The sequence below is a fragment of the Panthera leo genome, chromosome E1, assembly GCF_018350215.1.
Source record: "Panthera leo isolate Ple1 chromosome E1, P.leo_Ple1_pat1.1, whole genome shotgun sequence".
Taxonomy (NCBI): domain Eukaryota; kingdom Metazoa; phylum Chordata; class Mammalia; order Carnivora; family Felidae; genus Panthera; species Panthera leo.
In genome coordinates this window covers 2,766,741-2,779,180 of record NC_056692.1, presented here as the reverse complement: position 1 = coordinate 2,779,180, position 12,440 = coordinate 2,766,741, and the positions used below count along the sequence as shown (strand labels likewise).

The 12,440-nt window shown below is 63.5% G+C and overlaps 1 protein-coding gene across 1 annotated transcript; it reads left to right on the top strand.

The window, feature by feature from the left end:
- The first annotated feature begins 147 nt into the window (after positions 1-147).
- ALOX12B (arachidonate 12-lipoxygenase, 12R type) lies at positions 148-10,671 on the top strand. Its single transcript, XM_042915090.1, has 15 exons — positions 148-574; positions 1,632-1,836; positions 4,224-4,305; positions 4,445-4,531; positions 4,649-4,771; positions 5,032-5,135; positions 5,453-5,625; positions 5,837-5,980; positions 7,100-7,303; positions 7,518-7,604; positions 7,871-8,040; positions 8,277-8,398; positions 9,857-9,957; positions 10,130-10,300; positions 10,459-10,671. The coding sequence occupies exons 1-15, from the start codon at positions 428-430 to the stop codon at positions 10,636-10,638; spliced, it is 2,100 nt and encodes a 699-aa protein (XP_042771024.1). The 5' UTR covers positions 148-427; the 3' UTR covers positions 10,639-10,671.
- Positions 10,672-12,440: the final 1,769 nt, after the last annotated feature.

Below are 12,440 nucleotides of genomic sequence, written 5' to 3'. Positions count from 1 at the left end.
TAACCCCGTTGCCCATGGGTCTGCTTGGCAGGGGTGTCTTGTGCCGTGGCCCATGGGGGCGGGCAGAAGGAAGGCGCTTATTAGGCTGATACAGATCTGGGGGCCCCGCCCAGCCCTGTCCCCTAACTTCCCTGGGGCCCTGGCGCAGGCTGGACTGGCTCCCCCGCCCCGAAGCCTCCTTCATCCAGGGCGTCTTGGGTCCGCCCTCTCAGAAGCAGGCCCAGCGCCCTGCCGGCCCGGCTCCCAGCGCGCAGATCTGGGCTCCGAGCTGCCCTGGGGGCCAGACGTCCTTGCCTCACCTCTCCCTCTCGGGAGGCTGGCCCCGTCCACGTCTCCCCATCTGGCTTCCCCTGCCTGGTCTGGGCCCCCGTGCGGCCCCCGAGGAGTCTGGACTCAAGCCCTCCCTCCTGCCTCCTGAGGAGTAGCCATGGCCACCTACAAAGTCAAGGTGGCCACGGGTACCGACCTCTTGTCGGGCACGATGGATTCCATCTCGCTGACCATTGTGGGGACCCAAGGAGAGAGCCACAAGCAGCTGCTGAACCATTTTGGGAGAGACTTTGCAACTGGGGCGGTGAGTATGGGCGTGTGTGTGTGTTCATGGGTGTGATTTGTGAGTCTGTGTGTGGTGTGTGTATGTAAGTGTGTGTGATGTGTGTGAGTGTGTATGTGTGTGGCATAGGAGTGTGTTTGGGGGTGAATGTGTGTGTACGTGTGGTGTGGGGGGGGGGCTCTGAAAGTTCCCAAGGGCAACTCCAGATGCCCTCCCCCCTCTGCCCTCCCCCCAGACCTGGCTCCCAGGGCTCTCTGCTCTCTGGGCCATCCTGCCTCATCCCCGGTCTGTCACCTCCCGCCCCTGTGTGGCCATTTCTCCTCTCTCCCTGCCTTTTCTCACCTCTTCTCGCTTCCTCTCTATCACTCATCCACACCCCTCGTCTCGGCCTCCCCCCCATCCCTCTCCCTCCCGCCCTTACTCTTCCTAAGGTAAGTTCCATCATAACTGGCTTAAATGCACATTGGATTCTCTGTGGCTTAAAATGGCATCAGACCAGCCTGTCCAGCGGGGCCCGCCTGCTCCATGATGGGAGACACCCTTTGCTGGTCCCTCAGCCCTGATTCCGAGTCAGGTCCAGCCACCTGCCTCTACATCCTCTTAATTGGGCACTCTGTCTATGTGGCCACTTCTGTCTCTCCACATCTTCATTGACAAGTAGGAGCACAGGGGGCTGGCGGGACCACCTCTGCCTCGCTCTAAGCCTGTAGGAGGTCTGGGGGGCCCTGGACCCCATCTGGACCCCTTTGGGGTCCACCCCCTGGGGGGGGGCCGCATGGCCTTCTGCAGCCTCAAGTGGCTAAGGAGGGCGGGAGGGTGGGGCCTGGGGAGGGTGGCTGTGAATGGAGGGGGGGTATCCTTCCTGCTCAGCCCTGGGTAGAAGGGCTCAGCAGGTGCCCGCCGACTAGGAGTGGGGGGAGGAGAAACCAGATCCAGATCGAGTCGTCCCAGCCCAGCGCGGTGAGCGCGGCACCCCCTCAGCAGAGCGGAGCCTGGGTGAGGGCCCAGATCGGTGGGCGGCAGGCCCGAGGGGCCGGGGCCAGTCCTGCCCGCTCACCCGGCCCTGTGCCCTGGCCAGGTGGATGAATACACCGTCCGGTGCCAGCAGGACCTGGGGGAGCTCATCATCATCCGCCTGCACAAGGAGCGTCACTCCTTCTTACCCAAAAACTCCTGGTACTGTAACTACGTGCAGATCTGTGCGCCCGGCGGCCGTGTGTACCACTTCCCCGCCTACCAGTGGATGGATGGCTACGAGACCCTGGCGCTCAGGGAGGCCACAGGCAAGCCCTCGGCACCCCTCCCGGTGCCGCCGGGCCCCTCGCTCCCACCCGTCACCCGCCGGGCCCCCACAGGGACTCCCGGGAACACCTGACGCTCTCGCGCGTCACCCTGGGTCATTGCCGCCGCGGGGCCCAGCGCAGGGCTGCAGCCTGCAGGGACAGACAGGAAGGAGGTTGGGGCCACCCTCAGGGTCTCAGGACCCCAGGTCCGGGCTGAGACAAGCGTGCTCTCCGTCAGCTCCCCCGCAGTCCTACCCCTGACTCCTGCCACTGCGGAGACCCGTGGCTGCGCTGAGTACAGGCCTCGGGTGCCCTGTCTGTGCCATGTGCCGTGTCTGCCGCTCCAGAAAGACCCCCCGTGACTCCAGCGAGGCCCGTCCCTGCAGCAGGAGGCCTCGTCACTCTGATGGGGAGGCCCCATCGCCCCAGCTGCTGCACGTTCTGTCAGGAGGCCGTGTTCGCTCAACACGTCTCCACAGGACAGAGCGCGAGGGTCTGCACCTTGTCATAGGAGCCCTGGGCGTCTAACTGCGCATTTTGTGGACTTGAGGGGATGTCCTATGGCCCCAAAGGCTTCCCTACCACCCCGTTAGGACACCTTATATCTCTAGCAGGGCTCAGTGCTGCTCCAGAAGGCCCCCGCTTCTTCCTTCAAGGCCCCACCATGGCCCAGCACGAGGCTGGGTTTTCCCTGGTGCCTCGTCAAGGCCGCCGGGCTATTCTCCCAGTCACTCGGTTACTGCCCTGGAAGAGGGACAGGGAGTGTCTAAGCTCCTTGCGTCCACCCCCTGCCACCGCCCTTGTCTGGTGGCCTCGGCTCTGCTTCCTGATACGCGGCTGCTACATGGGGACTACAGGCTTGTCCTCTTCTGTCATCTTGGCCCCACCGTCCCAGCTTCTGCCTAGCCTCCCTCAAAGTGGACAGGAGGGCAGGGCACAGCCGTGGGGGGCGGGCGGGGGCTTGGGTCTCCCCCCCACCCCCCCAGGCAGCTGATCACCTTCCTCCATTTCTCGTGTCCCCGGCAGCAGGGGCACTGAGCGAGCTGGGGAAAGAGGCAGGGGTGGGGGGGCGGGGGGAAGGCAGGCCTGGGGGAGGGTGGGGAGGGCCAAGGGGAGAGTCTCACAGGGGGGCGGGAGCATCTTCCCCCGGCCATAGGTCTGAGTGCATGGAAGCAGGGGAAGGGCAGGAATGGGGCCGGGCGGGGCAGCCTCGGGGAGAGCAGGGCGGGGAGGCCTGAGTCACTGGCTGGGCCCCTCACCGGGGGATAAAGCCGAGCTGGGTCTCCGGGTTGGACACTGTCCACCCAGAACACAGCATAAGCCGAGGGACGTGGAGGAAGGGGAGGGTGGCGAGGAGGGCCTCACGGGAAAATGACGGGGCTGCTGTGTAGAAACGTGCCAGCCTGGGACTACCCGCCGGGACGTCCGACAAAGTTCGGAGCCCAGCTGACCGTTTTCTCCTTGTAAAATGAGCACGCTGACCTGGTCCCTTGGCTGAAACTTTTGGGGCCAGGGGTGTTTTGAAATTCAGATTTCATTTAGAGCATGTGCGCACATATCCATCTACATCGATATATACCATTCACACGCTCCATACGTTATGCCTTACGTCCACAGGCGCATCCCCTAGTCAAACATATGAATATTTCTGCAGCCAAAACTATGGATAGTTACACCAAGTGAGTTCAATAAAGACTGTGTAGAGCCTCGGGTTCTGCCCACCAAGGTATTTGTGCCTAACTTGTGGAAAAGACAAAGTTGATTTCTATAGTCTTTTGGACTTTGGAATTGTGGAAACTGGCTCTCCAGCCTATACAAAGGGTCACCTGCCTTGCAAGGTTGTCCCTGTGTGGATTAAATTATGATTGTTTTTTAAGTTTATTTATTTTGAGAGAGAGCGATAGAGAGCAAGTGGGGGAGGGGCAGACAGCGAGGGAGAGACAGAATCTCAAGCAGGCCCTGTGCTGTCAGTGCGGAGCCCGGTGCGGGTCTTGAACTCACGAACCGTGAGATCATGACCTGAGCCCAGATTAGGAGCGGTCGCTTAAGCGACTGAGCCACCCAGGTGCCCCTGGATTACATTATTAACAGAAGTAAAGTGTTTACAAAGTGCGGGGTACGTAGTAAGCGCTAAATAACTGTTCTTCAATAGCGTTTTAGTCGGTCCGGAAGACGGACCACCCAGCTTCCTAGAGCGAGGGGGCAGAGGGTGGTCCTTGATCCTCTCCTCTGAGTTTTTGGGAGGAGACACGCGCCCCCTCTTCCTGGGTAAGCCTTCCCATTCCTGGTCTGGGGCCCCAGGGCCAGTCTACAGGGCTGGAGCTGAATTCGGATCCTTGAAATGGGCGGGGGTCAGACCCTGAGCCTCCTCTTTGGTCTCCCGGCAGGAAAGACGACAGCGGACGACACGCTGCCGATCCTTCTGGAGCACCGCCGGGAAGAGATCAGAGCCAAACAGGACTTCTACCAGTGAGGAGAGGGCGACCGGGGCTGCGGGAGGTCAGGGGGTGGTGGTGGTGAGGGGGGCGCGGGGCGATGGCTTGGCCTTCGGCCCGTCTTGGCGCATGCGCATCAGGGCCCACAGTCTCGACTTCTCCCCGCACCGCAGCTGGAGGGTCTTCGTTCCCGGCCTACCCAACTACGTGCACATCCCCAGTTACCGCCCGCCTGCGCGGAGAAACCCCAACCGGCCTGAGTGAGGACCCGAGGCTGCCCTGGGGCCCCTTCCGTGGCTGACCCCTGGGCTCTGCCCCCTCCACCCTCCCCGGGGCTCCGCAGGTGCCAGGCCCCAGCCCTGCACTCTCTCCCACAGGTGGAATGGTTATATCCCCGGTTTCCCGATTCTCATCAACATCAAGGCCACCAAGTTCCTGAACTCAAACCTCCGCTACTCTTTCATCAAGACGGCCTCGTTCTTCTTCCGCCTGGGGCCCATGTGAGTGTGCGCGAGTGAGGGGTCCCCGTCCCGGCTCCGCGCCCGCCTCCACCGCAGCCCCCACCCCAGGAGCTCGCGACAGATCGCCACCCGGGCGGGCAGAGAGCTGAGAAGCCAGGCCCGGGGAGCCCGGGAGGTGGCGCCAGACCCCCGGCCGCAGAAGGACCTGGTGCTCTGGGCCCGGAGGCCAGGCGGCCAGGGGCCTCGGCGGGGCTGGCGGCTGCCTCTCTGAGCGTCTCCCCCTCGAACCCCGTCCCTAGGGCGCTGGGCTTCAAACTCCGCGGCCTGGTGGACTGCAAGCAGTCCTGGAAGAGGCTGAAGGACATCAAGAAAATTTTCCCTGCCAACAAGTCCATCATCTCCGGTACGAGGGGCATCGCGCACCGAACCCGGGGAGCGCCTCGGCCTGGGGCCGGAGGGGCGGCGGGCGCGCGCTGGAGGCGGGACCCCCGTCGGGGCCGCGGGAGGCGGGGCGCGGGGTGAATCCGAGGCGGAGGGGACCGGAAGGGCGGGCGCGCCCCCTGGCGGCCTGAGGGAAAATGCCGCCCTGGGCGCCTCTAGCCGCTCAAGCGGAGGCTGGGGGCTTCTCTGGGGTCCCCGATCAGAGTTCCTCTGTCCAGGGCCTCAGCCCCACGCTTCTCTGTCCCTGAGGATGACCGGGTACCGTCTCCCCCTCCCCAGAGTACGTGGCCGAGCACTGGACAGAAGACAGCTTCTTTGGGTATCAGTACCTCAACGGCATCAACCCAGGCCTGCTCCGCCGCTGCACGCAGATCCCAGACAAGTTCCCCGTCACGGACGACATGGTGGCCCCGTTCCTGGGCGAGGGAACGTGCCTGCAAGCGGAGCTGGAGGTGAGGCCCCATCCGGAGGGGATCCCTGGCCTCCCCGTCTCTCCCCACCCACCTTTGCTGCCCCCAGAGTGCCCTCCGCTCCTCCATTCCCCGCTCGGGTCTCTGGCCAACCCCTGCCCCCTGGGGGCGCGGGGCACTCCGCACCCGAGGCGTGAGTCCCAGGTCCGGCGCGTTGGCGCTCACCTGCCCTCCCCTTTCGGCCCCCTTCCAGAAGGGGAACATTTACCTGGCCGACTACCGCATCTTGGAAGGCATCCCCAGCATCGAGCTCAACGGAAGGAAGCAGCATCACTGTGCCCCGCTCTGCCTGCTGCACTTTGGTCGGGAAGGGAACATGATGCCCATCGCCATCCAGGTGCCTGTGGTGCAGGCGGGGGGCCGCTGTGTGAGCGTGTTGCCAACGCGAGAGCCTGGTGTGTGGCCCTGTGTGTGGGCCTTGGGCTGAGGCCCCGGTGGCCCTACAGACCACTGGATGTTTGTATGCCGGTGCACGAACTCGGGTCTCTGGGCGTGCACTTGTGTGCAAGTCCCCGTGCGTAGAATGTGCACACTGGGTGTGCACGCACAGAGGTGCCCAGATGGGGATGTGCTTGGTTGTTCAAGCTTGTCTCTTTGGGTCCAGTCATCCATTTGCTCGATGAGCCAACACCTGCCGTGGGCCAGCCCTCTGCTGGAAACACTGAGCTAATCAGACGTGGCCGCCGCCTTGAGAGAGAGTGGCCTGGCAGGAAAGGGAACTGAGGTACTATGTTTCCAGGGGTCTCCACCAGCATCATGTCCAAATTAGAAAAAGGCGTCCCTCTGGGGAGGGGGTTCAGCCAAACTCTGATGTTCCTGGCTCATTAGTGGAACAGCGTAGGCTAGATTCCGGGGACTTCCTCTGCCCCAGGGGGCTGGGTACCCTTGCGCAGTGCACAACTCCTGCAGCTGAACGGGGCGACTGTGGGGTTGAAATAAGGGAGGCTTCTCAGGCAACTTGTGAGCCGCTTTTTCTTTTTCTTTCCTTAAGTTTATTTATTTTGAGAGAGAGAGAAAGAGCACAAGCAGGGGAGGAACGGGGGGCGGGGAGAGAATCCCAAGCAGGCTCCGCACAGCCAGCACAGAGCCTGACCCGGGGCTCGAACTCCCGAACCAAGAAATCAGGACTGGAGCTGAAATCAAGAGTCGGATGCCTAACCCACTGAGCCACTCAGGTGCCCCTGGTGCTGCTTCTTAAGAAATGAGTGGGAGCTTCCAGGTAGGGGGGTGGAAGGCATTGCAGGCAGAGGGGACATCAAGAACAAATGTGAGGCAGGAGGAAGGGCCCTGGTGTGCTCAGGGGACCAGAGGCCCTCGAGTGTATGGAGTGGCATTTTTACCTCCTCGGGCTCTTCTCTGCCTCCTTCCTGCAGGGGGGGCCCGTGTCTGTGTGTGTGTGTGTGTGTGTGTGTGTGTGTGTGTCCTCACTTAACTCTCCCTCCTTCCCCGTCCCCAGCTCAGCCAGACCCCGGGGCCCGAGAGCCCCATCTTCCTGCCGAGTGACTCGGACTGGGACTGGCTGCTGGCCAAGACGTGGGTGCGCTACGCCGAGTTCTACTGCCACGAGGCCATCTCGCACCTGCTGGAGACGCACCTCATCGCGGAGGCCTTCTGCCTGGCCATGCTGAGACAGCTGCCCATGTGTCACCCCCTCTACAAGGTACGGCTTTGGCCCCGGGGGCCTCAGAAAGGCACCTGGCTCGCCAGCAGGTAGAGGGACTCCACTGAGACTCGGGGAGGCAGCCAGGGACCCCCAAGAGCGGGCTCGGGGTGGGGACTTCCTAAAGTCAGAGGGCGTAGCGCTGCACCAGGAAGGGGGTGCCCCGTCCTCTGGGGGGTAACCGTGGCCCTCTCTCCTGGTCTGTCTCCCGTAGCTCCTCGTCCCCCACACCCGCTACACCATCCAGATCAACAGCATCGGGCGCGCCCTCCTCCTCAACGAGGGGGGGCTGTCTGCCAGGGTAAGACGTGTGCCCCGAGCCCAGCAAGGCACCTGCTACCCTGCCAGCCTTTGCGGGGAGGCGAAAAGCCGAATTTCCCACTTGGGATTGGGAGGGGGCACGGCCGGGGGGGACCGGGTTACAGGGGTGCAGAGGGGGGCGCTGGCCCGGAGTGTGGGCATGCACGGGGCGGGGGCTGGAGGGGCGTCACTGGGCTGTGTGTGTGACGGGTGTGACCCTCAGCAGGGAGGCCCTGCCAGCCTCAGAGTCTGCCTCCTCCCCGACAGGGCATGTCCCTAGGCCTGCAAGGCTTTGCGGAGGTGATGGTGCGGGCTCTGTCAGAGACCACCTATGAGAGCCTCTACCTCCCCAATGATTTTGTGGAGCGTGGGGTCCAGGACCTGCCGGGATATTATTACCGAGACGACTCCTTGGCAGTGTGGGACGCGCTAGAGAGGTGAGGCCGGGTCCGCAGTGGGTGGCACTCGGGCGGACGCCCTCGCATGCCGGAGCAGGCTCAGGGAGCTTTTAAGGACTTGACCCGAGCCTGGGTCTGATGCTGTGTTTGCCCCACAGCACGTGCCCGCCCCCAGGCCTGGGGCGGCCGAGGCCAGGGCATCCTGGGGGAGGTAAGAAAGGTGGGGAGGGCAGGAGGACGATCCAAACTGAGGCCTGCCCCCCCCCCCCCATCAGGTATGTGACCGAGATCATCACCTACTATTACCCGTGTGACGCAGCCGTGGAGGGTGACCCAGAATTGCAGTCCTGGGTGCAGGAGATATTTAAGCAGTGCCTGCTAGGGCGTGAGAGCTCAGGTAGGGGCCCGGGGCTGTGGGATGGGCCCTCCCGGCTGGGCCACAGCAGGTCTTGTTGGGGACCGAGGGAGCCAAGTGTCGGAGAGGCTGGGGAAGGAAACGTGGCTGCCCGTGGGTCCATGTGTGAACTCAGAGGCTGGGGGTGGGGGGCAGGGTCATCTCTGTGGACTGAGATACGGGGCATGAGCTCAAACAGGAAAGGGTGGAGCATGCTGTAGGCGGGAGGCTGGGAGGGCCCAGGAGGGCGGGAAGGAACATCCTGAGGTCATCACTTGGGTACCACTCAACCAATATTCAGTGAGCATCTGTGATGCGACGACGCCGTGCTTGTTGCTAGGAGGCAAAGGGAAGGAGAGATACAGGTGCCTGCCCTCAAGTTCACGGTCTCCAGGGTGGGGCGCCCACTCAAGTACACGGGCAATTATACTATCTCGGGACTGCTGCAGGCGGGGCCGTGTGCGGGAGCCCAGGGGAGGCAAGTAATCCGGGTGGAGGAGGGGCGGGGGTGGAGGGAGAGCAGGGGGAGAGCAGCATGCTGAGATGCAACATCTGGGCTAACATCTGGCCGGGACCTGCAGGACGGGGAGGTTAGCCGGGAGGGGCTGGAGGGGGGTTGAAGAGCTCTGGGTGGGAAGCCAGAGTGGGCAGGGGGAGCACCGAGAGCTCAGAGGCCCCAGCTACTGCTCTGAGGGTGGGGGTCGGCCAGGCTCTCCGTGGGGCTGAACTAAGGCTGAAGCCGTGAGCAGGGGACAGTCGCGGGCCCTGGTTCAGGAGGTTGGAATTACCCTGAACACTAGAGGGAGCCATAGAGGCGTCTGCAAGGAGATCAGCTTTGTTTTGTTTTGTTTTTTAAGTTTATTTTTATTTTGAGAGAGAGGGAGAGAGAGCGAGCATGAGCAGGGGAGGGGGGGGCGGGTAACAGGTAAGAGAAGCTGGCAGCTACATTGGGTGTGAGACCAAGGGCCAGGCTACTGAGAAATCCATCTGGCGTGAGTGCAAAGGTTCAGAAGAGTGTGTGTGTGTGTGTGTGTGTGTGTGTGTGTGTGTGTGTGTGGCGGGAGGGGTCTGTGCTGAGTCAGGGCAGGAAAGCCAGGATTCTTCCAAAGCCTTTCCCCTCCTGAGTCCTGGGACCAGAAAGGCCCCCCTAAGGGAGCTGGAAGAAAGACAGGAGGGCCGGACCTCGGACAGGTGCCCGGAGCTGCTGCGGAGGACCTCTGGTCAAGGCCACTTGGGGCCGCCTCCCAAGGTGGTCTGGACGGGGGCGGGTGAGTGGGTGGGGGATTGGAGTTACGGTCACAGGAGGGCCAAGCGGCCGGGATGAGCGCCCCAGGGAGGTGGCAGCTTGGAGTGTGGGCCGGACGCGCGGGAGCCGGGCCTGTTGGCGCCCTCTGCCGGCCATCGGGGACCAGGCGGGACTGACGCCGCCTGGGCGTCCCCGCGCCCCACCCCCCACCCCAGGCTTCCCTCAGTGCTTGCGAACAGTGCCTGAGCTGATCCGATATGTCACTATAGTCATCTACACCTGCTCCGCCAAGCACGCCGCCGTCAACACCGGGCAGGTACCTACGCCCCCCAGCCCCGGCCCCAACCTCAGGCCCAACCTCAGCCGTCATCCCTGCTCCGGCCTCCTCCCCGCCAAGTCCCAGCTTCCGTCCCTAGCTCAGTTGAAACCCCCAGCGTCCCGGGGTGCTCTCTGACCCCCGCCTCCCCCCGCCGCTGCCCCACCTCCAGCTGGAGTACACCGCCTGGATGCCCAACTTCCCGTCGTCCATGAGGAACCCACCCATGCAGGCCAAGGGGCTGACCACTCGCGACAGCTACATGGACACGTTGCCGGATGTGAAAACCACGTGCATCACCCTGCTGGTGCTCTGGACCCTCAGCCGGGAGCCTGACGACAAGGTGCCCTGGGGCCGGGGGTGGGGTTACCCCGGGGGCAGGAGGAGGGAGGGCTGGGGGCTGGGGGAGGGGTGTCAAGGGGGGGGGAGGGGAGGGGCAGGCTGCGGAAGGCGGAGAGCTGGGGGCCGGTCGGTCGCAGCTGCCCCGTTCCGTGTCCGCAGCGGCCCCTGGGCCACTTCCCTGACATCCACTTCGTGGAGGAGGCCCCGCGGAGGAGCATGGAGGTCCTCCGCCAGCGCCTGGCCCAGATCTCGCACGACATCCGCCAGCGCAACAAGGACCTCCCGGTCCCCTACTACTACCTGGATCCGGTGCTGATAGAGAACAGCATTTCCATCTAGGGCCGCGCTCCCGGCTCGCCTCTCCTCGCCTGCACCCGTTTTCCAAAAAAAAAAAAAAACCAAACAAAAAAAACCCTGTCACTTCAAACAGCCGTGGGTCAGCCAGTGTGTGTGGCCATTCACGGAGGGTGCCGGGGGGTGCCGTGGGGTGCGGGGGTGCGGGCTGCCGTGTCCCGGCGCCCACACTGCCGTGCCCTTCACCGCCGCGGGGTCCAGGTGGGCTCAGGGCGGCGCCAGGCCCCTCGGCGGCCCCCTACCCCCCACCCCCCACCCCGTGTCCAGGCCGGGAGGCTCTGGAAGGCGGTGATGCCTTGCCGCCCGGGGCTCCTCGGTGACATCCTGGGAGGTGACAAGGTGCTCTTGGGGACCGCAGCGGGAGAGCAGGCCGGGACCTCTGCACCCCATGCGATACCCCGGCCCTGTCTTGCAGCCCAAAGCGATTCTGGCCCACCTTAAGTCCCCCTGCCTGGGGACCCAGACCACTGAGGGCCCCAGTTCCCCAGGATACCTACCCAACGACAGAGCACCACCTGCCCCCCACCCACCTAGGCAGACAGATTCCCCCCCAAGACTAGTCCAACTTGAAACAAATTATGCATCCGCCCAGGCAAGAGACCACCCTGAGCCCAGCCTGCCGCTCAAGCCCGAGGGCCCTAAGCTCCACCTACTGTGAACCCTTGTTATACTAAACCACACTGCCAGCCACCGTCTCACCCCAGGCTCTGCCCACCAAGGAGCCCAGCCTGCTCAGTGCGCCCTCCAAGTAACCTGTTGTCTCCAGGATCCCTTCCCCACCCACTCTTCTGGAACCCGAGAACCGCCCCCCACTTCTTGCCCCCGCCCTGGGCCTTGCTTCGTTGCTGACATCCCAGAGGGGCACATGGGCTTGGCATGTGGAATTGACCTCGGGGAGTGGGTCCACCTGGCCCGTCTGGCCTTTGGTGGTAGAGGGTGGGGGTGGGGAACTGCACGGTGGGGGCAACGTCAGGCATCCCCATACTGAATTCGAACGGACCCCCCCTAAACCCGGGAAGCACAGAGTCGCCAGTGCTCCTGTTAAGGCCCATTCGTTCCCGTGACCCTGCTTCTCCCCCAGGTTTGGCACGGGATCCCCCCCCCCGCCCCCCCCCCCCCCCCCCCCCCCCCCCCCCCCCCCCCCCCCCCCCCCCCCCCGCCGCTGTCAGTGGGAGCATGGTCAGCTGAGCAGTTGGTGATCACGGTGCTGGGGGGGCGGGGCGGGGGAAGGATCCTGTGCCTGGGGGTGGGGTGGAGAGAAAAGAGCTGAAAGTCAAGGTCGGCTGCCCTGGGGAAGAGGGGTCTGGAGGGCGGGAGGCAGGAGACAGGTGCGGACCCCTCTCCTGAGCTCACGCGGCTTAGAAAACCCTCCTGTAAGATTTCCCGGGCCCAGGCCTGCAGCTCTGAGTCTCTGCTCCCGGCGCTGTCGTCCGGGTAATAATAGATGCCAATATTGGACACAAAGCTGGAGATTCAGGAGTTCGTGGTGACTAACGCTTGGGAGTCTGAGGTGCCCAGGGGTGTGGGTTGGAAGAGGCCACTGAGATCAGCTGCCCCAAAGGGAGGAAAGTGGGGCCAGAGAAGGAAAATGGCCAACTACACACGGTGCGAACTGCTGAGCTCACGACCTCCCTCGCCACCAGGGGGTGCAAATCTAGGACCCGGGAGCTGAGCCGGTTTGCAGGTAGCTTTTGATTGGTTACCAAGTTTCTTCTTTGTTCCTATTTTCAAGTTGAATCAACGGCCAACATTTAAATGAAATGTTAGTGTCTGGTTTCTCTTGAAAA